This window comes from Canis lupus, chromosome 24, assembly GCF_003254725.2.
Source record: "Canis lupus dingo isolate Sandy chromosome 24, ASM325472v2, whole genome shotgun sequence".
Lineage (NCBI taxonomy): Eukaryota > Metazoa > Chordata > Mammalia > Carnivora > Canidae > Canis > Canis lupus.
The window spans coordinates 44,003,308-44,030,253 of record NC_064266.1 but is presented as its reverse complement, the minus strand read 5'-3'; the positions used below and the strand labels follow the sequence as shown (position 1 = coordinate 44,030,253).

Here is a 26,946-nt window from a genome sequence, read left to right as displayed (position 1 = left end):
CAATCAGAAATGAAACCTACAGGTTGCCTGCCCTTCCCCTTCATTCTCAAAGAAGCTTTAGCTCAACTAGGCTGAGCTTCAAGGTGACTTCCTTCTGTTCAGTTCTTCATTCAACAAATGCTTACTAAGAACCTGACACCATGCTATGCACAGGTCCAAAGGCAGAGATGACCCATCAGCTTGACAAACAGGGCCCTTATTAATTGTGATCACTGCCACTGGGGAAAGACACCTAAAATGAATCCATTCACCATAGGGACCAAAATTTCATAGCAAATAGTGGGGAATTAAGGACTTTGAGAATTTATCTTGGAAATGAAAGCTGTGGAAGTAAGCTGATAAACCAACAAAGATAAAACAGAAATAAGCCTTCAGTGTGAGCGGTTATAATGGCAAACTATAAGCTAATTGTTGAAATCAACAAAGGTTAATCCAGTGCTGATGGGGGCAGAGTACATTTTTACACAAAACTGCAGAGCACACCAATGAGCTATTCTTCAGTTTACATTTACTTTCATAAGAAGAGGGAGAGGGATTTTCCCCCTCAAATTATTATAGGGCCTTGTCAATTTTTCCCAAGGGCTTCTCTCAACTCTCCAGCATGCACCTCGTTCTCTTGGAATTATCCTCCTCAGATCTCTCTTGTCCATTTGTCATCTAGTCAGATTCTGTCAATGAGTTTCAATCAATCCAGTCGTCACTTCCATCAACTTCATGAAATTCTATGGCCTGAGCATGATTTGTGGTTTCACTTGGCAATCAATTTACATTATATTGTGAAAATTCATCTGAATGGCAGGGGTGAAAGCTAATGGTGAGGAGAGAGAGACAGAGAGAAAGTGGTATTTAAAAGGGGTCTAAATTTAGAAGGAGTCAGTTTATTGGAGAATATTCTTATTCTGTGACAATCATTACACCTCCTCAGGCAACCTCTGACTGGGGTGTCCCATAAAGAAAGTTTAGATTACAAGGTCCTCCCTTAGGTAGGTGTGTGCTCTACTTGGGACATTCAATGACTTGATATCTTAGAAAGTATCTTTTAAAAAAAAAAAAAAGAAAGTATCTTTTGATGAATCCCTGTGATGAGGAACCTTGAGCTTCTGAGATTAAAGCCACCTAACAACCATACCTACACCGTGATCCTGAAGTCCACAGGAATGAAGAAGCAAGTTCTCCAAAACGGCAGTACTCCTGCCAACTGACAGTTACCACTGCTACTGATAATTCATTGCTATTGATAGCAATGCATTGATATTTTAAAAAGAGACTTCCAGCTTCCCCCACCCCCTTGCTGGAAACTTGGACGGGATAGACTACTGGATTCAGGTTTAAAAACAGACTCAGTTCTCAGGAGAGTCTCAAAGACTTCAATCACTCTACAATTTTATAAATTAGGTCTTTATCTTTCCTAACTCCTCTGGCCTTCTGCTTGCAGATGACTTCACTGCCAAGCCATCTGTTAATTGCAATGATTAGTATCAAGCTATCAGAATAGTTTAAAGAAGAGGGAAATTAAGCATCCTTTTAAAAAATATTTTTCAGAAAGATCCTCTTCCTCTCATCTTTATAAATTGTTGACAGGAAGAGTCACTAAAGCTGAAGAGGACAATGAATCGGTTATGACATCTTCTTTCAGCCCCCAGACACAAGTATTCTTGCCTACTTATTTGAAGAGGCTCTACTGATTCGAATTAGGGTCAAAGGTTTTCTCTACCTTTTAATTGGGAAGTTCCCCTCAATGACAATTCTCAACTTCTCTGTTGCATTTTGTCAAGTTCCTCCTCGAAGTTACAGCCCCTAGGTCACCTAAAATTCTATCATTGTCCTGCCGTGGAAAACAGGTCCTCCTTCTCCTCCATGCCCTCTGAAAGAAAAATATACACAGCTGCATGCATTCACAGGCACTTGTGCGTGCGCACGCACGCACACACACACACACACACACACAGACATGGCAAGGTCAGCTTCCTCACTCAGAAGCCAGCCCTGATCTCTCCATGAGGGACCTGCCAGGTCAAAGGATAGAAGAAAATTGTTTGTAGATGGTGGGTGACCAACGCCCATCATTAGGTTCCTTTGAAGTAATGGCACTTTGTCTTCAAACACCCAACACTCAGAGTGCCCGTCACTCCACTGTGAAATATTGGTATGGGCAAGCAGTGGCAATAAAAATCCTCAAGCCCCTTTGATTTCCAGGAGGTATTTATTTTAATGCATTCTGCCACCCTCTGACTCGATGGTGTCCATCATGACCTGTCCACCCTGGGCTGGCTGGCTTACCCAACCAGCCATTCCTATTCCCACTCTGACACTTCAATAAGGGACAGGGGGTGATTAATACTCCCTGGGCCAATGCTTAGCCCACATCCCGCAGGCTCACACCTGCTTTTAATGGACATCCTCCACGCTTCTCCTAATTGCGGAGGGAGCCCTTTGAAAATGGGCACCAGTGACCCGGGCCTCTAGCTCAATCCGCTTCTCAAATAATAAACACGAAAGCATAGACATTTGTCACCACTCTGGGCTGTTGCTGGGGCATTATAATACTTATGTGTGGGGCTACATCCCAGGGGACATTTGAACTACGGATGGCCTCTCCTTTCTTTTCTTAGCTCCACAGATTGTGTTTCTGACTTTTTTGTTTCTTTGGGTCTGTTTTTATCTACCATTCATTGTGGCCCAGTTTGCTCTGAGGCTTTGCTATGAAAAGCTGATGCTGAGATAAGTAGATACAAGTGGGATTTTTCCCAACATGGAGGGAGTCTCCAGATGTCCTCCATGAGTCCATGTGGTTGGGAGCAGGACCACACCCTGAGGCTTTGGGAAAGTGACAAGTCAGAGGCTTCTGCCTGGTGTCTCTGCTCATGCTGGGGTTGACCCCCCAGGGTCACTGTGAGCACATGGGGCAATGTGCACAGTAGGAAGAGGCACCTGCTTCACTGCTGGGCTGTGGCAGGGAAAGAGAGGAGCTGACAGCCTCAGAGTCAGAGTGCAAGACTGGGCAAACTGGGTGGTAACTGGACCACAGGCCCTGTAGGCACAATTCACACAGCCATATGTGGAGGGCCTGCCCATGCCCTACCCAGCCTAGGGCTAGGGCTTCTCCCTAAAGAGAAACTAATGGGTCCTCTAGCCCAACACACCCATCCTGGTACTGAAGCTACTTCTAGCCACTTGAACAACTCTTTCCCCAAGTGTGAACATGTCCTGCTGGTGGTGGCCTGGGTGACTCCCTTTAATGATTATGTATTGGTTTGGTTTATAATAGAACTTTCCTACCCAAACTGCACATGATAAGAGCACAGACAACGTGCATCATTGAACACTAAATGTCCATGTGGGCCACCACTTTTCTCACTTAGAAACACATTTTTAGGTCAACTGTGGCCCCCAACATGGTATGTCCCAGTCTTAACCTGAAGAACCTGTGGCAGTTGGACAAAGAATCTTTGCAGACGTAATTAAATTAAGACTCTTAAAATGAGATCATCCTGGATTTAGGATCAGCTCTAAATCCAATGACAAGTATACTTATAAGGGAAACAGAGGGGGAAATCTGATTCACAGAAACACAGGGAGAAGTCTATGTACAGATGGAAGCAGAAGCCGGAGAGATGCACCCACAAGCCAGGGGCCACCCGGAGCCACGAAAAGCTGAAAGAGGCAGGAAGGCTCCTTCCCTAAAGCTTCTGGAGACAGTGTGAGACAACTGGCCTCCGTAACCATAAGAAAATTATTTTTTGTTGTTTTAAGCCACCAAGTTTGTGGCAAGTTCTTCAACAGCCATAGGAACTAGTACAGGTGGTGCCTAGTGGAGCACTGGCTTCAGTGGCTGGCCCCTGCCTCCCACGGGGCCCAGTGCACACTGGCCAATCAGGGCTCCATTGGCCTTTTCCAGGGTCTGCATTCTTGCCCATGAGCCCCTACTTACCACTCCTCAGTCCAGAAAGCCTCTGCTGTATTCTCCCTACATGTGCATTTCCAGATGAAGCCCTACATCTCTGGAGAAAACTTCCCCTTTGGGTTTCTCCCCCAGTGCTGACCTTGTCCTCTGCAAACAAGAAAAATTTATTACATGCCCCACACTCATTTGGCACTCAGCACCTGCCAGTTTTTACGCAGGTATGCTTATCGTGCTCAGCAGATAGTAACAATCGACATTTATCATCTGCCGTAGAGTCTGCACGGTGCCTGCTGCATATAGCAGCTCACCTGACACTCACACTGAGCCACTGGGTAGGTAAAACCTTTATCAACAGCTTAGCTGTGCAGACACAGATCCCAAGGGGGCAGCTAACTGACCTGCTGTGTCATCCCCAGTATGATTTGAGCAAAGGGTTGAACACCTAGTAAGTCCACTGGCCTGTCTTCACCCTAGACCACAGCAGGGATTGTTCCTCTCCTCTTCAATGCACAGCACAATGCTTAGGAATATAAACATGGCAGCTGACGTGAGCTTCCAGCAGTGGCCTGACTTAGCTCTCTTTAAGGCACTGGCAAGAGAGCTGGTGGGAAGGTTCTGCCATTTGGAACAACAGGCAGAGTTCCAGTTGGTTCTGTGGAGGGGGCAGGTATCACCCAAGCAACCCCCTTGGGCAGTTCCCTTGGCTGCATCTATTTGAGAAGAAGGAAAGTAACAGAGCTGAGGATGTGGGCCACAGAAGTGAAGAAAGGATCAGCAGGGCTCTCTGGGGCCTTCGGCCTCCCATCCCCACCTCATCCCAGCCTCACCCACACCATCATAACCCCCCACATTCCATAGCAAAGATGATGCTTTTCCTGGCCAACCTGGGGAGCAAATACTTACCTTGATTTAAATTCTAAGAAACAGCACACAAATCCTTGTCCTTGCCTCTAGGAGAAGCTTTTGGGGATGGCAGGGATGGGAGCAAGGTAGAGCCATCTGCCTGCAGGGGGCACTGGAGCTACACAAAGGGGGAGGGGAAGTATCCCCCCCCCCCCAAACTGTCCCCAAGGACCAAAACCTCAGCCATCAGACACAGCCCAAGGTCAGCCCCTGAGCCAAACAGACAATAATCAGCCACAAAAGGATGGTAATTTGGTCACTGCTGGCCAGATGGGACCCTGCAGCCTTTCCACAGATGCTCTTCATTTTTCCCAGTCAACACCTTGCATAGGGGCTAAGGCTGGGCTGCTGTTGGGGAAAGGGGGAAGGTAGAGAGAGAATGGAGGTCCCGAGAAGCGCAGCCATTTGCCCTGGTTGCCCAGCAATTACAGCTGAAAATAGGCCTTTTTCCTGGAAGCGCTCTGCATTAGTTCATCCTTGATTTATTTCTGAGCATGACAAAGCGTGCGCCTCTGCTGGCCTCCATGTAAGCAATGTTCCCTGCAGCTCCCACGCGTACTAACTGCTCATCTTTCTCTTCCACGCTGACTCTCAAGCCCCCCACTGACCCCCTGCAGCCTGAAATGGCCCTATAGAAAGAATCAAGTAAACTTCCTTTTAAAAGATAGGAGAAAGCGGAGGCACCAAGAGTTCTGACTCATGTTCCCGAGGTCCTGGAGCAAATCTGTCCCCGGCAAGGGACCCAGCACACATGGCCAGGAGTAAAGAAAGTGTGCTGACTTCTCTATATTCTCACCCAGGATTCTCCCCACTAGTTTGAGGCCAAACCTGTGTCATCATTCCTTCAGGGCAAGGATGGCTGGCTCCTGCCCATCCTGCATCCCCAACCTCCATAAGGCGCCTGATGCCTCTGTGTGCCCAGTGTAGATTTGCCTCCAAGAAGAACATTACCTGTCATTTCTGAAGAAGGCTGCTTGGGGGTTCCGTGTGGACCCAGCCCCTCGAGTTGGGGGAGGTGGCAGTCTTTTCTCAGCACCCTGAGTTGCCTGCGGGGTCCGCTCCCCCTCCGTTGAGTGCGGCTCTGTAAGAAACTCCCTTTGTACCTGTGGGATAGAGAAGCACGTGTGCAGTAGCCCGCCCTGGCAATATGGGCCCAGAAGCCCCCACACACAAACATTTACAAAGGCCATGCTCAATAAACCCCAAATCCCTGTGGGATGCAGCTTGTCAACTTAGAAATTCCTTATCCTTCCTGTCCTCCTTTTCCCCTCTAGGATGTGGAGACAATACTGGGACCTAACTCTATGAGGTCATTGGAGGGACTACACAAGATCATGTGGATGAAGTGCTTTCCATGCTATTCAGCACATAGCAAATGCTTACTAAAGGCTAGTGGATGTAATTAAATACTGAATCATATGGTCCTGACTACTTAAAAAACATGCTGCTCAATACAACTTCCAGCAATGACAGCAATGTTCTATAATCTGCACTGACCATGTGCAGCTATTGAGCATTTGAAATGTAGTTAGTATTTCTGAGGAACTGAATTTTACTTTATTTGATTTTAATCAATTTAAATAGCCATGTGGGACCAATGGCTTACTGTATTGGACACTATAGGCTTGGAGGATCTACTTTGAAAAAACGGGCACCACAGACTTTCCATCGAGAGAAGCCCTTCCAGATCATCTCATCTCATCTCCAAAACAGTATTCACATCCCAGTGGGAGGGCATGGCAAGGGTTGAGAAAGAATATACTAGAGCTTTTATTTATTTTCTTCCAGACTTTCTTGTATCTATTGCTATATGCCCTTTATAATATACATAATACATTAGTAAAGTACAATGTGTGTATAATTTCTAAGTAAATAGTTATGCATTTATTGGCATATTCAACCAAAAGTGCAACCAAAAACAGACAGCAAGCTGGTCTCATGCCACCATTTTGCGGCCCAAGAACCAAGACGCAGCGCAGCTGCTAGGAGCCCTAAGACACACAATACTGTGTGGCCAGGTGGAGCTAGACCCTTGATCCAGCACTCCATACCACTTTGCTATAGGCCACCATCAGTAGTCAGCTCTCTGAAAAGACCTTTGCACTGCTTCTCTCTACCCAGTCAAGTCACAAGGATGCCCCTTCTTTTACAAGCCTCAGTTTATGAGAATTCTACTCCCAGATGCTCTTCAGCCTGGAGGGAAGGTGAGGCGACCTGCCTGGCCATTCTCCTTTGTCATTTGAGCTACTGCCAGCCTCCAGCTGCAGCCCCCTAATCACCACGGCTGCTCACAGAATTTTAAATAAGATCTGCAGAATGCTGTATTCTCTTAGGCACTGATTTTTATGGCATCACAACAATGAGAAAGTGCCTTTTTTGTTCATCTTTTCTGGAGTCCGTGTTTGGGAGAGGCGCCACTCACATGGCACTGCTGCCTCCCTGGCCTTGGGCAGGAGCTGTCATTCCCCAGGGGTGCCTGCCTTGTTCTTTGAAGCAGTCGTCCCCGCTTGTCAAGTCCACAGGTTCCTGAAAGAGCTATCTGAGCCAGGGTAGGGAGCTAATCACAAGCCCCTGAACCAGTCAGGGCTCCTGCTGGGCCTGGGCGGAGAGTGATTTCAAAGTGTAGAGACAAAGGGAGGTAGGAAGGTGGGGGGCTGCAGGGAGAAGTCTTCTCTATGTGCTGCCGTGTCACCTTTACCCCAAGTCAGTGGGTGACTGCCACAAGCTTGCAGGTGTTAAGAATGGCACAGTTTGAACTGCAGGGAGGTTTTGCTTTTTGGAAAGTGGCCTAGTGAGGGACTGCTCAATGAAAATCATTAGGAGACTGTGAAAGAGTCCCAACCCCTGAATTCAGGTCTCAGGAAAGTGGAATCTTGGCCCTTTTGCCCTTGGGAGAGCCCAAGTGGATCTTGGTGTTGCCTTCAAAGCAGTATTTTGTTTAGTCATGGGCAGGGTCTGTTGCTCCCTCTCCTGGGTTCTCTAGAACATTCTGTATGCACCCCTCCTGGAGCATCATCCTCTGGGCATGAACACACAGGGCGTGGCAGGGGAAGCAAGCCTGTCACCATCACCAGCCAAACAAGGCCTCCTGCAGTTTAGCAGATGCCATGAGGACCTGTCTCAACTGCCATCACTCAGCTGCATATTGTATTCCAGATGCCAGGATGTTGGCTGCTAATGACTCATATTTACCCCCTTCTCAAGAGGGCTGCCCTTTGGCTGATGGGAGCCATCTTGCCTGAAGAGGCCTGGGTGAGCTTGCACATTCCCCAGGAAGGACCCTTAGCCACTGACTGACGGTTGCAGGGATGATAGCTCTGCCCCTTCCTCTCTGAGCAGGACCATCTCTGGTGCATCTCATACTCCAGAGCTTCCCATGGGATGAGGCAGGACTAGAGACTCAACACCAAACCTTGTTTCATCCTTCCCTTGCCCTGGTCTGCTTCCCTCACTCCTGAGAGCCCTCTCTCCGCAAATCCCCTATCCAGGAATGCTCATCTCAGGCTCTGCTTCTGGGGAGCCCAACCTCACACACAGGAGTGGAGCATTTCCCTTCTCCTCTGTCTCCCAGTGGCCTATGTCCCCCAGAGATGCTCCAAACATCCTGAGCTATGCTAGGATCCTTATAAATATGTAGTGTTGCTTTTGTGTGTGACATTGTTCCATGGAGCCATTCTTTTTCTCACCGCGGTTTTACTCAAGGTTATCTTCACAATCAACCTAGGTTTCTGTATTTATGTCTAATTCGCTGTGAGCCAACCTGCAGAGTGGTTCACAGGGTTTTGAATAAATCTGGCCATTTAGGGCCCAGATTTTAAATTTAGCTTCTATACTTGATGTGTATCCCCTGCGCTCCTGGTCTCTCTCCAGAGGTCTTCCTTTAAGAGTCTATGTTACTACTAGTTATGTAAGATCAGCACAATGTTTTTGTTGATAGGCCTCATGGAAAACTCATCAGAAAAAAGCCTTTTTACCCCACATTAGCCCCAGCAGAGATACTGGTGGCTGGCTGGCCAAGGTCAAGGACTCAGGAGGCACCAGTTTTAACTAGAGTTCAGTGAGTTGCTCTCAAGAGGAGGCAGGGTAAAGTTTGTGTCATGGATCTTGAGGCTGGCAGAAAGCCACTGGCCAGCCTGCCTACTCTAGCCACACCCTCCCTGCCCCACACACACTCACTGCCCCTTTGATCAGCCAAGTCTGAGGGAAGGAAGGTAGATTCAAGGAGAGGGTCAGGCCCCTTCACACAGGCTTATGGGGGGGGGGGGGGTGCAGCGGGGAAGGGAAACGTGTGTTGTCATACTGTTCCTCTCATTTGCTCCGACAGGGAATAAGGAAGCAAAAGGAAGCAGAGTGGAGCATGCAAACCTCCAGTGTCCCACTAAACAGGAGAGCCCTGGTGAATGTGACAGATGTCTCAGCCAGGGGTGATGGCAGCCAACACAGCTCTTGTGTGCATCTCCACCTCACCTCAGAGATTGTGCTGTCTCCCCTGAGAGTGCTACCTCACTGCACAAGTAAACTGTGTCACGACTGGAGTAAGCAGACACGTACCTCAGACAAACATCTGCTTCAGAAGGAAAGATCTAATATTCTCAGCACCTAGCTTTCTCTGCTTCTCCCATCTTCAATGATTAACACATATTTTAGGGTTCACACCGCATGCTTCTCCCATGTGACCCCCAATCTCTTCCTCACTCATTCTGATCCACTTGGGATTTCACAATTCATTGTTCCATTTGTCAGAAGCTTCCTAGAACAAGCGTTTCATGCTTCATACAGCACTGTACACAGTTACAAATTAATCAATAAAATCCAATTCCATGGTCCAGCGCTTGCTCTGGGCACAGCAGAGGCGTAGTCTGTGGGCACTCTGAATCTCTATGCCTCTAGTTAATGTCAGGGCAATTAGGCATCCAAGGATGAATTTTCTACATTTTTCCAATTCCACTCTGAAAACGGATCCTGCATTTTCTAATCCCTCTCCTTTAGCTCATGTACTTTCATTAACGAAAACAGCCATTTTCATTACACTGTGGTATTTGGAGTTGGCAATAAACGAAGAGACAAATGAAATCAAATGGAGGGCTCAGAGATAAACTCCAGGTATAAATGGGAAGTTAAAATATAGCAAATAAATGAGGAACAAAAAGTAAATTAATCCAAGGGTCTGCAAGCTTTTTGTATAAACATCCAGATAATAAATACCTTAGACTTTGCAGGCTACATACCACCTCTACCACATATTCTATATATATATGACCTTTTAAAATGTAAAAACCATGTCTAGCTCACAAGGACATATAAAAACAGGTCAAAAGTCAAATCTGACCCATTTTCATATGGACAAAAGTAAAAATAAATCCTTCCTAACATCAATATAGACAGACAGAACATAAGAGAATATGTATTTTTGTGTTTGTGACACTGGGAGACTGAAAGTAAGGAAAGATCTCTTAGGAAGACCAAAAAGTAATAATCATAAAGGAAAAGGCAGCTCCACCTGACTACATCAAAGTATTCACCTTCTTGATGATAAAAAGAAATCCATTTCCAACAGTACAGACGACTAGATACTCTGGGCTGACCACTGCCATACTTACTCCTATATTGAAAAGAACTAAAAATGCAAATTAAAATATAAAAATGTTTAAAACTTCTATATAAATGTATTGATGTTCTGATTAGGAAGTAAGATGTACTTAAGAATCAAAAACCAAATGAAAACTGAAACCTGAAAAGGTAAGAGAGTTTTCATTTTGAGGGTATTTGCCAAACTAGGTGAGCCAAATCTTCCATTTTTATGATCTGGGGGCTAGGGAGAGCAGAATTCCAACCCAGAATCTACCCTACATGCAAATCAAGTGGAAGACCCAATCTCTACTCCTGCAAAAGCTGAGTACTCTGAGGGTCATACCTTCAAATACAGGTGAATTAAATACACCCTTCCCAGGAAATGCTGGAAAAACTCCAATCTTATCCCTAAGTGAAAGGGGTGAAAGTCTCTTCTGTTAATTTCGTAACAATAAGACAGTCTTCAGGATCCCTGGGTGGCTCAGCGGTTTGGTGCCTGCCTTCAGCCCAGGGCATGATCCTGGGGTCCCGGGATCAAGTCTCACATCCGGCTCCCTGCGTGAAGCCTGCTTCTCCCTCTGCCTGTGTCTCTGCCTGTCTCTCTCTCTCTGTCTCTCTCATGAATGAATAAATAAATAAAATCTTAAAAAAAAAAAACACTCTTCTCATGAGTTTACAATCTGAATTCATATAACACATGACACAAAAAAGCCTAAAACTAAGAATTTTATTTAAAGTAGTGCCCAAGGACACCCAGGTGGCTCAGCGGTTGAGCACCTACCTGCCTTTGGCTCAGGGCATGCTCCCGGGGTCCTGGGATTGAGTCCCACATTGGGCTCTCAGCATGGAGCCTGCTCCTCCCTCTCTGCCTCTGTCTCTGCCTGTGTTTCTCATGAATAAGTAAATAAAATCTTTAAAAAATCTTAAAAAATATATAGTGCCCAGTGCATGCCCTCAGGTACCTAGCAGAAGCAAAGCATATCATTACTGGAGAAACACACCTCCAACCCAAGTCTCTTCTTCCTCTGTCTATGTCTCTGCCTCTCTATCGCTGTCTCTCATGATTAAATAAATAAAATCTTTAAAAAAAAAAAAGTCCAAAAACAAACAAGGAAAAAAGTTACAAGTGAGAGCTAATGCCTAAAACAGAGTCAGATGTGCCATGACTTCCTATGTTGGCATTATCAGATGTAAAATATTAAATGTGTTTTTAGAAAAGGTTGCAAATAAAAGTAAAGATTACAGAAATTTTAAAAAACAATTCTAAAATTCATATGGAACCACAAGAGACTCCAAATAACCAAAGCAATCTTGAGCAAGAGCAACAGAGCAGGCACATCACACTTATTGATTTTAAAATATATTACAAAACCATAGTAATAAAAGTATTATGGCACTGGCATAAAAACAGACATATCGACTAATGGGACAGAATAGAGAAATAAACCCACACATTTATCATAAACTGATTTTCAACAACGGGGGCAAGAATACACAATGAGAAAATGACAGTCTCTTCAAAAAATGACGTTGGGAAAACTGCAAAATAGTGAACTTGGACCCTTATTTTATACATGCAAAACATGTATAAACAGTGCACATGCAAAACAGTGAACTTGGACCCTTATTTTATACCATATACAAAAATCAATCAAAATGGTTTAAAGACTTAAACATAAGATCTGAAATTATAAAACTTTAAAAAAAATAAAAAATAAAACTTTTAAAAGAAAACACAGAGGAAAAGCTTCTAGGTATTGGCCTTGGCAATGATTTCTTGGATATGACACCAAAGGCAAGAAAAACAAAAACAGCTGGGACCACATCAAACTAAAAAGCTTCTGCACAGCAAAGGAAACCATCAACAAAATGAAAAGGCAACCTAAAAAAATGGGAGAAAATATCTGCAAATCATTTATCTGATAAGAGGATAATACCCAAAATATATGAAGAACTCACATAACTCAATAGCAAAAAAAATAAAAAAATAAAAAATTAAATAAAAAAAACCCCAACTTTAAAAAAAATGGATAAGAAGACCTGAGTAGACCTTTCCCCACAGAAGTCATAGAAATGGCCAACAGACACATGAAAAGATGCTCAACATCACTGATCATCAGGAAAATGCACACCAAAACCACAATGAAATATCACCTCACACTTGTTAGGATGGCTATTATCAAAAAAATAAAAATAAAAGATAGTAAGTGTTGACAAGGATGTGGAGAAAAAGGAATCCTTGTATTGTGTTGGTGGGAATGTACACTGGAATGTCCACTATGGAAAACAGTATGGAGATTCCTCGAAAAATTAAAAATAGAACTACCCCTATGATCCAGCAATCATGCTCTTTGGTGTACACCCAAACAAATTGAAATTAGGATCTCAAAGAGGTAACTGCACACTCACGTTCAATCCAGCATTATTTAGAACAGCCAAGATATGGAATCAACCCAAATGTCTGTCAACAGATGAATGGATAAAAAAGATGTGGTACATATACAACAGAATATTACCCAGCCTAAAAAATGTAGGAAATCTTGCCATCTGCTACAACATAGATGAACCTGGAAGTAAAATAAGCCAGATACAGAGGAACAAAGACTACATGATCCCAATTATAGCAGAAATCCAACACAGTCAAACTCATAAAAACAGAAAGGAGAATGATGGTTGCCAGGGACCCCAGGAAGAGGGAATCAGGAGGTGTTAATCAAAGAGTACAAAGTTTTACTTATGCAAAGTGAATGAGTCCTAAAGAACTACTGTATACCACAATGCATATAGTTACCAATGCTGTACTGTATACATAAAAACTTAAGAGGGGAAATCCTATGCAAATATTCTGTCCAAAAAAAAGGAGGTGGAAAGAAAGAAGCCTTTAGAAATTATAGGTAAGTTTAGAACATCATATATGAAGATGGTCTCACGGGTATATCCTCATCTTCAAACTCATCAAGATGTATACATTAAATATGTACAGCTTTTATGTATGTCAATCATAGTTCAATAAAGAAAAGACTGAAGATCAAGACTATAAAAATGGTCAAGCAGATCTGAAAAATAATTAAGTGTAACTTTTTGGAAATAAAGAATATACACTAATAGTCAAATTTAACACTCGACAGATGAGTAGAAGTTGAGGGAGGGAGACAATTAAGAGGCCATTGCAATAGTCCAGGGGCTTTTTCTCCTGACCAACATAGTTTAACAGTAACTAGATTTATTCTCCCAAAGAAAAAAACTAGGCAAATATATGAAAGAATGGTTTTCAGGACCAGAGATATCAAGTAATTAAAGCAGTGATCCCTTGAGAGTAGAGAAACAAATGAGGTAAACCTTGTAATTGCTCAGCTTACTGGTAACAAAATTTATCAGGTCCAGCACCATCTGTTGGAAAGACTATACTTTCTTTTGAAGCTTTGGTGAAAATCAATTGACCAAATACAAGTGGCCTATTTCTGTACTGTCTCTTCTGTTCCACTGACCTATTTGTCTATTTTGATGTGAATACCATCCTGTCTTGGATATTTTAGCTTTTATAGTAAGTCTTAAGGTCAGGAGGTGTAATCAAAACGGTGTGATGCTTGCATCAAAACAAATAGATGAACAAACAGTACCAAAACAATTATATGTCCACATGTAAAAATAGGAACTTTCATCTATACATCACTTGATACAGAACAATTAAGTAAAAATAGATCATAGGCTGGAATGTTAAATCTAAAAGTATAAAACTTTAGAAGAAAACCTGGGAGAAAAACCTTTGTGGCTATGAGTTAGGCAAAAACATTGTGGTTATGACACCAAAAGCACAATCCAAAGAAAAGAATGATAATTGGACTTCACCAAAATTGGAAATATATGCTCTTTAAAAGACCCTGTTAAAGAGTGCCTGGGTGACTCAGTCGGTTAAGCATCCGCCTTCAGCTCAGGTCATGATCTCAGAGTCCTGGGAAGGAATTCCACATGGAGTTCCCGCTCAGAGGGGAGCCTACTCCTTCTTCCCACTTGTGCTCTCTTGTGCTCTCTCTCTCTCTCTCAAATAAATGAAGTCTTTAAAAATATATAAATAAAAGAACCTGTTAAGAGAGTTTAAAAAAAAAAAAAGGCACAGACAAGTTACAACCAGAATGCAGAAGAAATTCTCAAAATTCCGTAAGAAAACAATCCATTTTTATAATGGTCAAAAGATTCGAAAAGATACTTCACCAAAGAAGACACATGAAAGGCATATAAGCACACGAAGAGATACTCCACATCATTAGTTATGAGGGAAATGCAAATTCTAGCTTTTGGGATACCACTACACACCTATTAGAGTGTCAAAAGTAAAAAGAGTGGCCACACTAGCTTGCCTTGCTGGCAAGGCTGTGGAGAAGCTGGGGCTCTCACACAGCGCTAGAGAACTGTGAAATAATACAGCCGCTTTGGGAAACAGTCTGGCATCCACCACACGATCCAGACATTGGACTCTTATTAACTCAAGAGAATTTGAAGTATATATCCATACATTTCAGAGTCTGTTCCTCTGTCTCTTCTCTGTTCATTGCAGGTAGGAGATGGGTGAAATAGGTGAAGGGAGTGAAGAGCACACTTATCGTGACCAACATTCAGAAATGTACAGAATTGTTGAACCACTGTATCATACGCCTGAAACTAACATAACATTGTACATACATCATACCTGAACAACAAAAATAACCAACTCAAAATTTTAGAAAATAAAGTATATGTCTGCAAAGACTTGTGTATGGGTATTTATAGTAGTTTTTATTTGTAATAGCCCTAAACTGGAACAAACCATTAATGTCTACCAACAAGTAAACGTATGAACAAACTATGACATATCCACCCAATGGCTTAGTATTTAGCAATAAAAAGGAATGAATTATTGGGTGCCTAGATGGCTCAGTTAGTTAAGCATCTGACTCATGATTTTGGCTCAAGATCATGATCTCTGGGTGATAAGATCGAGCCTGGTATTGGGCTCTGTGCTCAGTGGGAAGCCTGTTTCTCTCTCTCCCTGTGCCCCTCCCCTTGCTCACATGCACTCTCTCTAAAATAAATATTTTTTTTAAAAAAAAGGAATGAATTATTGACACGTGCAACATGGATGAACCTCAAAATAATCAGGCTGAGCGAAAAAGACATAGACCTCGTATCCTGAAAAAGAGCATATATTGTGATTCCATTTCTATAAAATTCTTGAAAAAAAGACTGCTGTATAGTTACAGAAAGCACACCAGTGACTACCTGGGGATGGGAGGAGGGAGGACATATGGAAATTTGAGGGATTTTTGATAATTATCGTGATCATGCTTTTGGTTTCAAAGGTGTGTACATATGTCAAAACTTCTTAAATTATACACTTGAAATATATATAACATTACAATTCAATACACCTTAATAGAACTTTAAAAATAGTAACTCAGGGGGTTGAGAAAATTAGTAAAATTTTAAAGAGCGGTCTGAAAAAAATATCCAGATTTTAGCACAGAAAGACGAAGTTATGGAAAACAGAGGTTAAGACGCATATAAGAGAAGATCTAAGATACTTATTTCAGTGTTCCAGAGAGAGAAGACAGAGAATGGGATAGAGACAATGTTTGAAGAATGATGGTTCAGAATTTTCTAGGTACACATCAATCCACAAATCATAAAAGCCCATGGATTCCTAATGGAATAAATAACAGTGACATACACTTGTATACATCAAAATAAAACTATGGAACACCAAAGATTAAAAGAAGATCTTAAAAGTAGCCAGAGATATGAGACCTTCAAAAGAGATGAGCACACTAATAGCTGACTTTTCCGCCACAAAAAAAAAAAAAAAAAAAAAAAAAAAAGGAAGCCAAATGACAGTGCAGTAATAGCTTTGATGTGTGGAGAGAAAGTAACTGTCAGCCTAAGGTTGTATACCCAGCAAAAACATTTTTCAACACTAAGGAAGAAATAAATGTATTTTCAGACTAATGAGAACATAATTTTTCTTCTTTTAGAGAAGTTCTAAAAAATATGCTTCAGACAGAAGAAAACAATCCCAGAAGTAAGGCCTGATATGCAAGTAAGAATGAAGAGATAAGATATATACAATTATATGGGTAAAAGATATAGAAATGGGCTCAAAAAGACAAGAGAATAGACTTTAGAAAATATTCACAGTATGTATAATGGCAAAGTACAAAATAAAATAATGGCAAAGTACATACACAAACCTAGAATACATACCAAATCCTACATATTCTGGGAGGGCACAGCATATAAATCTCCTAATAACAAACATTAGTAGGAATATGGGAGCAGGGCAAACTTTCACTCATAGCTGGAGGAAATATAGTGACACACCTCGTCCAGAAAGCAATTCAGAAATAATATGTAAAGTTGAAAATGTGATTACCTGATAACCCAGCAATTCCAGTTTCAGGTATATTTCTGAGAAAAACCTCTTGCATTGTGCCTAGGGAAGCATGTATGTATATGCATTCATTCACTGCAAAGTTAGCAAAAAAAAAAAAAAAAAAAAATGGAGACAATTTAAGTGCTCATAAATAGGGGAATGGACAATAAAATGTGTTATACGCATGGGAAGGAGCACTCTACAGTACTTACAATGAATGAATTTGACCAACATGGCTAGATATTCAAAAACATGATACTGCGTTTAAAAAATCAACTGAAGTATGACTAATTCAGTATGATATTTATACACGTTTTAAAGACCCAAACAATTGTATTTATTATTAGCATATACACTGATGCAAAGTATGAAAACACAGATTGAAACAATCAGTACCAAATACATAAAACTACGTAATATTTATGTATATATACACAGAATATATGTGTATAATATAAATATACACTATATAATGTAGTATTTTATTTCATTTTTTTAAAGGCTCAGAAACTATGACAAAATGTTAATATTTGCTAATTCTGGATCATTACCCAGGAGTCTGTTACACATTTTCTGAACTTTCCTGCATTTTTAAATGTTTTTCAAAACAAGAGGAAAAGAGAATAGAATATCCGCTACACGGGTTTCACCATGTGCTGGGAGCTAAGGCCTACGGAGAATCTCTGCTATAGTATTTCACTTTCTGGTGGATGTGAAGACAACTGAGAAAACAGGCCTCTTTCTCAAGGAAACGACATGTGAGTGGATAAATGAGAGAGAGAACACACATACACACACGAGTGCATAGACAGATACATAAATTGATGCATACGTGCACATATACATCATACACATGTGGATGGAAAGACAGTGTGGAATAATGCCCCCACCCTCAGAGATGCCCATGTCCTAATCCCCAGGGCTGTGACTATGTGACTTCCCCTGCAAAAGGGATTTCATGAATGTGGTTAAGGGCATAGACCCCAAGATGACAAGAGTATCCTGGATTATCCAGGTAAACTCAATCTAACCACATGAGTCCTTAAAAACGAAAGAAGAGGCTAGGTCTGAAAAGTGAGACTGAACAAGAAGGAACAGAGACATGAAGTGTGCAAGGAACCCAGCCCACCTTTGCTGGGTTGGGATATGGAAGAGGGGCCACTGGCCAAGAAGCAAAATTCTGCCAATCACCCAAATGAGCAGGAAACTGATTCTTCACTGGAGCCTCCAGAAGGAACACAGCCCTGCTAACACCTTGATTTTGTCAGGTGGGATCCGTACTGAATTCTGATCTACATACAGAACTATAAAACAATAAACTGGTGTTGTTCAAAACAAAATTTACATTAAGCTGGTAATTTGTTAGAACAGCAACAGAAAACTAGATCAATAGATTAGGTAGGTAGATAGATGGACAGATGAATGACAGATGATAGACCCTTCATCGAAAAGTTTTCCTGTTTGGTTTTCTGCAAAGTAAATATACATTAAACAAATTCTATGTTATTGTAACTTCTGTTTTAAGCTGGCCATAAGTTACTGTGTGAGAAATGGATAGATTTCAATATACTAAAAAGAAAAAGTAAGCTCTGTGCTTGGCCTCCTAGACAGTGAACTTGAAGCCCTTTTAGGCGAGGTACTACCTTTCAGAATTTTCCCAACACTGGCACTCAGACTGGGCACTGAACCTCTGTTTCTGAAGATGGACCAGATATGAAAGAGAAAGGGAGAGGACACTTCTCCAAGAAGCTCTATCATCTAACTATGCTGTCCATCACCAGAAAATGAGACCTTGTGTGAGTCAAACAAACTGGTCATCTCCTTTATCAAATTTCTACAGGCCAAATACTATCAAACCAGCGGCTTAGTAAGAAATTTTCCTTTAAAGGGAACTCTTTTCTTAAAAGCTCAGCATTGTATTCTCTTCTGAACACCTCCCCAAAGATGTGTGTCCTTCATTAAAAGGGCAAGTCTTATTAGCAACCACTCATCATGGGTGGTATGATGGAAGACACTGGGTCAGAAAACTCAGAATGAAGCTCCAATTCCATTAGCCCTGGGTGAACCAGGGAAAGCCATTTCTGGCGCACATACCCTTTCACCATTGTTGGTGTTGAAAAAGTAAGCTACCACGGATTCCATGCCTCAAAAAAACAAATTCTGCCAAAAAGCTGTGAAGGTAATAAAACCACATAGTGGGAGGGAAATGATGGGAGGGAGAACATTGAGGTACAGAGGTCAGGGAGGTCCCACCACAATAGTGACATCTAAGACAAGGGGGAGCCAGCTGCATGAGGAGCCAGAGGTGAGCAGCGCAGGAGGTGGTAGAGGGATCTGCAAGTGCCAAGGTCCGAAGCCTTGGGAAGCTGGAATTAACTCAAAGGACAGTCACAAGCCAATAAAGAAAGGCACAACTGACGGCTGAATCATGGTCATCCAATACATGCTCAATGAATATAAAAATTTCAATGGCCTCATCCTCATTTCACCCAGTCGGGGGGGCTCCAGGATTCAGACCCCTCCTCCTTGTTTTACACTGGCACCAATGCCCCCTCCTTACCTTCCCACCCACAGGCTCTTACTGACAAGCTCACTGATGGGGGAGGCAGTCTTTTGGCTCCCACAAGGCCAGAGTTAAGACCAAGATTTGCAAACTGAAATGTAACACAACAGGGAGAGGTGGGGACTGAGGCAAGCTACAGAACCCAGGCACTGCCCACAGGGGTGGCCACTACTCTGCTGCTGCCATGCAAGAAGGCAAGGCCAGCCTCTCCCCACAGCTTCAAGATAAGCTAGAAATTCAGATTTTTTTTCGATTTTATGTATTTATTCATGAGAGGCACAGACAGAGGGAGAAGCAGGCTCCATGCAGGGAGCCCGATGTGGGACTTCATCCAGGGACTCCCAGGATCATGCCCTGGGCCAAAGGCAGCACTAAACAGCTGAACCACCCTAGAATCCCCTAGAAATTCAGGTTTTTATGTGAAATCTCCTGGTATATATTTGGCTACTAAGAGTCAAAAATTTTAAATACAGTCAGGTCTAATGAGATCCTCACCCAAGCTATGTTTGGCCCAGGAGGTGTTGCATACCTCTCCAGGCCTCCCAGAGCATCAGCCTGGTACCACCAGGCTAGTTCAGGAAAGCTTCCCCTCCACATGTGCACAGTGATTATCTGTTGTATTAGTTAAGCTGAAGTCTTGGAAAGGTGGGAGCAGCCAATGAGACACACACACTTGTCCCTTACCCCACATCTCCTGGGACCATGACTGAGGCCCAGAAACAGGCTTGGCAGCTGTCACTCCATGTCAGCCCAGTGCAGGAATACTGATGGGACAAGGCCACAGGCTAATGTCCCTATGCTCCTAGGATCTATGAGCAACTACTTACTCTTTTTCTTTTAAGATTTTATTTATTTATTCATGAAAGACACAGAGAAACAGGCAGAAACACAGGTAGAGGGAGAAGCAGGCTCCCTACAGGGAGCCCGATGTGGGACTCGATCCCAGGACCCTGGGATTATGACCTGAGCCAAAGGCAGATGCTCAACCACTGAGCCACCCAGGTGCCCCAGCTACTTACTCTTTGGTGTGGCTCACATGCAAACTTTCCCTGGGGGCACTATCCCTCCCCAACTCTGCATGGCTCAGGGGTTTGGAGTAGGGCTGGATGTCCCTGACTCATAGGCAGTGACCCTTTTTTTGTTCATCTATGAACAGCTGGGCTTCCTTTGGAAAGGATGAAATGTGGTTTGGGGCAGCACAAAGAACAGCTCCTCCAAGAGTGCTCCTGGGGCTAGCACCCCAAGCATCATCTGGGAACCTGTTAGAAATGCAGACTTTCAGGCCCTACCCCAGACCTGAGAAATGTGTCTCAGCATCACGAGGAAAGCCAGAAAACTCCAGGTGACTTTCATGCCCACTGCAGGCTGGAGAGCACAGGGCAAGCTGCTCTTTGGGACATGGGCATGATTACTGATTCAAATCTGGGTCCTTGGAGAGGCCAATCGGTGTCTCCAGGGGGGAGGGGGGCATCACTGTACAGTGCCTGGCACATAGCAAGTCCTTGGTGATGCCAGCTCTGGAATGTGATCCCGGCAGACAACTGAAACAGAGGTAGGAACCTCGTCTCAAAGCCTGTCCAGAGGGAACATCATCTCTAGCCACAGAGGTTCTCAGCAACTATGGAGAAGAATTAGGAATTTTCACTGCCTCTTGAAGAATATCTCAGCCTTGGGTCAAATACTGATAACTGGGGGAGAAGGAAGGGGAGGGTAAGGGGCCAAGACGTGGAGGAGGAATTTGGGAAATCATCAGGCCTCCGGGTTCAGAGTGCAAATTCGAGAATGGGAGATAGGGGGGTGGGAACCATATGAAGTCACTCTGAGCAGACAGGAGGCCATGGGAAAACCAGATCCAAGAGCCTCTGGGGCAGCACAGAGGGGCTTGGGCCTGGTGAAAGAGTGGCCTTTCCCCTCATCCCCAACGGCTAGAAGGTTCTGAAAAAGGGGCAAGACTATCAATGATGAAAAAGTGGTATTAGTAAAATCTATGCATCCCGTCTGTTGTCAAGAGATGCTGTGCATGCAAATATCACAGAGAAAAGTCTGGAAGGAAGCACCCTGTGTGCTAGTGGCATTACCAGAGCAGCGGCAGTACCAGGATGCTTTACCATCTCTTCTTCGCTGGCCTGTATTTCCTAACTTTTCTGCAAAGGATATGCACCACTTGCATAAATAAAAAAGCAATAAAAGCTGTAAATAATTAACACGCTCTCTCCTCAGGACTTAAACGGGTGGATGTGTTTTCAACTCAGTTATTTCAAATATTTACTGGATTCCTGGCCTTGGAGAGGTGCCCCCGAAAAGCACACAGTTGGGGAAACTGTGCAGTTGCATCGATGGGGAACAAACCGATTCCTTTACCCACAAACCTCCAGACTCTCACCCTATACAGATGCCTCTGGAACCCCCCTTGCAGTTTCTGACACTGGACACATGTGAGACAGAGGTGGTCACACACCCTACCTTCTGGAGCGGATACTCAGCTTCTGTTTCCCGCTCCCCCGAAACATCTTTGCCTTCCTCCACGGCAGTCCTTTCTTCCATTCGGGCTCAGATACCCGTTCCTGGGACACCATCCTTGAGGCCACTGGGCAGGAGAGCTGAAAATACCAGGCATGTTGGCATCATAAAGCTCAAAGCCCTATGGTGTTAACTGGAGGCCCAGGGAACACCACAGCCAGGTCTCCCCCACTGCCCCAACTCCCCCTCTCCAGGAACCTCCATACCTAGTACCTAATTGCCTTTGGAAGGAAGGAGGGCCAAACTGGGTCTCAGATCCCCTGTCTAGGACTTAGCATATTCTTTATTAATCATCACTCTCGGGACAAAGAACAGCCTACAAGGCTCTAGAATCCAGGCCCTACCACTGTTGTGTACGATTATGTCAGAACAGAGGATCTGGGACCCTCTTCAGCTTCCCTGGCCCAAGACATCCCAGAGTAGGACATAATCCAGACGCATGGACTTGCTCTCCAGATGGGACCACAAACTTACCACTTAGTCACCAAGTAAGAGCTCCAGAGCGTCCGGCCTTTCCTTTTAGCCACTGCTCCCAGGAAACTTGGATGAAAGTTGCATTTGATCATAGTAATAGTTTCCTGAGTCCCTGGTATAAAAACTCATGCTTTCTTTTTTTAGTTTTAAGTAATCTCTATATCCAATGTCAGGCTCAAACTCACAACTCTGAGATCAAGGATCACATGCTCTACCATCTGAGCCAGCCAGGTGCCCTAATAACTCTCACAAACATTTAAGAGATGGTGTTTCACCTGGAGTTTCTCTCTCGGTGACAATTTCTGGTTTATGATCTTATGTCACCCACAGAGCTCTCCTGGGCAGTACTTCATTTCACTTTTTGCTGCTACTGCCAGGAAGCTCAGAGTTAAATTTAGTATCTAGTGATGAGAAGCATCTCATCTAGGATCTTGAGTACAAAAATTCCTTCCTTTGAAATATATTTTTTCATGATTTAGTTTTGTGTACACTTTTGGCCTTTATCTTATCCTGCCACGTATCGAAGCCACACCTCCCTTGGGAGCAGGCTGAGAAGACATTATCACAAACAGCGGGTGTTTCAGGGGTGCCTTCAAGCCCCCTCTCCATCATTAGGAATCCTGCCTGCCAAGCACACTCCCCCAGCCCCGGGGCCCCAGGCAAAGGAGGATGTTACCTTTGATGTCTGGACCTGCCCTCCTTCTCCCAGGCCTGTCCTCGTCTGTCCTCCCACCACTGCCCTGCTCACGGGCTGGGCATCTGGACCCTTGTCCTGGGGGCTGCCACCAAGGAAGTGCAGTGCCAAGTACACAGAAGCGGCCTTTTCCTTCTGCTCTCTGGGCAGAGGCAGGCTTCGGCTCAAGCAACACCACGTGAGTCGGGGCTCAGCCCTCAATGATGGGAAAGGGCTGTGGGCCCTGAAGCTCCACCCAGTGTCTGAGTGGGTACACGAGGCCAGCTCTGGCCAGCTGGGAGGAGTGGGGGCCGAGAGGAAGGAGTGGCAGGAATTGAGCCCAGCCAGAGGCCCTGAGGGAGGGTCTTCCGGGACATTCTCAGGAGTTCCCCCCAAGTCCCTGCTGAGTGCACAGGGACTCAGGACACCCCCAGACAGCCTGGCTCCCACCGCAGTCCTGCCCATGCAGGGGTGTCGGGTGTCAGGGGTCCCACTCTTCCGGGTAGCACACGTTGGGGTGGGCAGGAAGGAGGTTTTCTCCCTAGGGGCTCCAGTAGATGAGCCAGGGGACTGTCCCGCTGTTGGAGTGCCAGTGTCCATGTCTCCTTTCTCCTTTCCCTGCACACCCTTGTTCTTGCCCCAGGGCCTGGACCAGCTGGGGTCCTCTTCAAAGCTTTCTGCCCCACCAAGGACCAAGCCCGAGGCTGGGCAGGGAGGCAGGAAGGTCCCCAGCCCTGACCCAACAAAGGATGTCTGTTCTTCGGGCCACCTTCTCCTACAGAGAGGGTCCTGGACTTGTCCTGGCCCCAGGGCCACAGGAGCTGGTGGGTGGGTCTCTCCCTGAGGCAACCTGAGGAGGTACTTGGGGGGAAAGAGGGTATCTACCAGGGCAGTGAGGGCACCAGACGCCCGAGACTGAGCAGCCAGGTGGGATGGTGCTGCAGGATGTGGCAAGATCTCTTCCCTCAGCCCCACCTGCCTCGGGGCCACAGAAGGAGCAGCAGAAGCACCGCAAACCTCTAAGGGCTTGCACGGCTGCCCAGCTCTGCCCCTCGCCACGCTATCAGTGCTCTCACGTAGCCCCCCTGGCTTATCCCCAGAGTCACTGTCCTGGTTCTGAGATGGCAGAGAGGTGGCCTGCAAAGGGCCACCTGGGACCTCCGTTTCTGTTCCTGGAGGCTCTGATTGCTCCTGGCAGCTCAGCTTCTCCACTTTCAGCTTCTTCCTCTCTGAGGGGAGCTTGTTTTCTGAGGCCTGGGGCTCCCCAGAGCTATCGCTGGGCCGCCTTGGCACAGTGTGGGTCCACGGACAGGTCTCCTTTCCCCCACCATCACAGGAGCCTCCTTCCAGCTCAGGGTCTGGCAAAACTGGTGTGGGAGCCTCTAGGTCACCTCCCTTGAGGGGACCGGGTGCTGGGGGCAGCTGACACCCCAGCCCCAGCCTTTCATCTGGAGAAAGCAAAGGGCTTTTGCTGCCCAAACAGGGGGGTTCTCTGCAGTTGAAGGTGGAGGGTGAGGTGGCCCTGTTCACCCCAGGCTGGTCACTGACTCCTGCTCTGGTGACCATCTCCCTCTGCTTGGGGGGCTCTATCACCAAGAAGCCCTCCGGGGCCAGTGAACTTCTGCAAGGTCCTGGTTTGGCTCCCACAGGTGCATCCCCATCGACAGGGTACCTCCTGTCCTGGGACGAGACTATGCCCTCATTCCCTGGTAGCTCTTCCTGGAGAGGAAAGTCCAGCTCTGTCCTACTACCCACTGTCACCTCCTTCACCTTCTTGCCTCCGTGGCAGCTGGTTTTCATTTTCTGGTAGATTCTCCTGAATGTCTCATTCCCATACACCTGCCACTTATCCTGGGAGAACATCTTCAGCTTCCTCTGGCTGCATTTCTTATTGGCTGCTCTGCCCTTGCTGGCTGCCCCCTCCCCAGCAGCAACTTTGTTTCCATCTGGGTCTTCTGCAGGGGCCAGGCTGTCTCCAGTAGGGGGAAAGAGAAGGTCCTCCACAGCAGCCTGTCTGACCAAGGCCCGAGGGGGACCACTGAGGACATCCACCAGTCGGGTGGGGGCAGGCTTGGGGCTCAGAGGTTTCTGCCTCCTGGGGCAGGCGTCCCTGGGGTCCAACGGTTCCTGCCAGGTCCTGGTGCCCTCGACAAAGGGCAGTGAGTTGCTCCTGGTGACAGGCACACACGCCACGGTAGTGGAGAGCTGAGTGGGGACAGAGTGAAAGAAGAGCGGCCTTGCCCTGTCCGGAGGGATAAAAGTGGACCGGGCCGAGCTGACAGTGGCAGGCCTCCTCCGGCTAGGCTGCAGCGCCCGAATGTCAAAGTGGAAGGAGTCCTTATAGGTGTAGGGCATGGGCAGGTCGATGCTACCTTGCTTGCACAGGACCGTCTTGCGGGGCCGCACATTGTCCAGCTGGGAATCGTCCACCACGGCCTGGTTGTGGGAGATGAGCCAGGCAATACGTTCCTCCAACTGCTTCTTCTCCAACTGCAGGCCGGGTCCCCCGGGCCCCAGGGCCACCTCCCCCTCGGACACGGTGTTGTGCTCCAGAGGGCTGCCAGGGGCCGGCGGCTGCTCTGCGCTGTCCGAGCGGGACAGGTAGCCCGAGTCAGTGCTCTCACACTTCCGCAGCCGGCCCTCCGAGGCTCTGGCATCCCAGGGCTTCTCTGAGGACGTCGCCATCTGCTGCTGTTGCAGGGAGCACAGTCGGCTGGCAGTCGGGGATGTCTGCTCTGGTGGCTTAAACCTTGGCTGGCAGCCAGCCAGGGCAAGCCCAGGGGAGGCTGGATGGGCAGCAGCATCCATGGGGGTCTCTCTGTCAGCAAATGTGGACCCTGGACAGGGAACGGCTTCCAACTTCAGACCCAAGGTCTTGGTAACAGAAGGTAGATGCATGGCAGACACTGAGCACTGCCCAGCACCTTGGGTGCCTGGACAAAGGGGTCTCTCTGGTCGGGCCCCACCACCCACCCTCTGGCTGCAGCTGTCCCCCATGCCATCTGCTCTGGAGCTCTCTCCAGCCTTCTCCCCCTCCTCCAGGAGGCTGCCCCCACCTCCATCGGACTCTGAGGACAGCCGAGAGTGGTTGAGGTGGGTCTGGGTGCGTCTGTGCTTATACAGGTTGCTCTGGGTCTTAAAGGCAATGCCGCAGGTGGCACACGGGAAGGGCCTCTCACCAGTGTGGGACCGGATATGCTTCTCCAAAACACTGGGCTTCAGGCAATCCCGACCACAGTGTGGGCAAAGGTACTTGCCGGCATTCCGTACCTTGCCAGGGCTACCCAGCGTGGGCCCCACGCCTGGTGACAGGACAGGCAGAGTGCCCACAATGTTCACGGTGAGCGCCGGGGCTGCTGGCTTCCCCACGTGAGTAGGGCCTGGTCCTTCAGGCCGCAGCAGGGGGCTGAGAATAAAGGGTACACTGCCCCCGTCCAGGCTGTGTGTCACTAGAGGGGCACGTGGCTGGAGGCCCCCTGGAGGCACTGTGTGGTACAATGGAATGGGCAGGGCCTTCAGGAACACGGTAGGGGCCAGACCCTGCTCCGGTGGCAGAATGACAGGACCCAGGGTCAGGTGAGGTGAGACCTGCCCACCTGGGGCTCCTGGCTGTCCAGGAGCAGGAGCTGGCTGGTCCCTGGCAGGCGAGGCAGGGCGAGTGAGTTCTGGCACCTCCATTCTGTATCATCTGGGTGGCCCAGGATGCCTGGCAACCTGTAGGCAACAACCAAACTTTACCATGGGTACCTCTCTTTTCTCATCATGCAATAAACTCTTCCCTGCCCCCACCTGGCATTTCATCATCCCACTGAAGCCTGGTAACAATCCCCTGAGAGAAGTACTGCTACCCCACACTACGAAAGGGAAGACAGAGGCTCAGAGAGAAGTACTTGACATGCAGCTAATACATGGCAAAGCAGGATCTGGACACAAGG

At 46.1% G+C, this 26,946-nt stretch overlaps 1 protein-coding gene across 1 annotated transcript; it reads right to left on the bottom strand.

Annotated features, from left to right (window-relative positions):
• Positions 1–263: 263 nt before the first annotated feature.
• Positions 264–26,689, bottom strand: ZNF831 (zinc finger protein 831). The gene is made up of 5 exons (XM_025470566.3): positions 23,015–26,689; positions 21,808–21,944; positions 5,759–5,910; positions 1,715–1,864; positions 264–808 (listed from the first exon to the last, which is right to left on the bottom strand). Exons 1-4 carry the CDS (start codon positions 26,687–26,689, stop codon positions 1,818–1,820), a joined length of 4,011 nt encoding a protein of 1,336 aa, XP_025326351.1. The 3' UTR covers positions 264–808; positions 1,715–1,817.
• Positions 26,690–26,946: the final 257 nt, after the last annotated feature.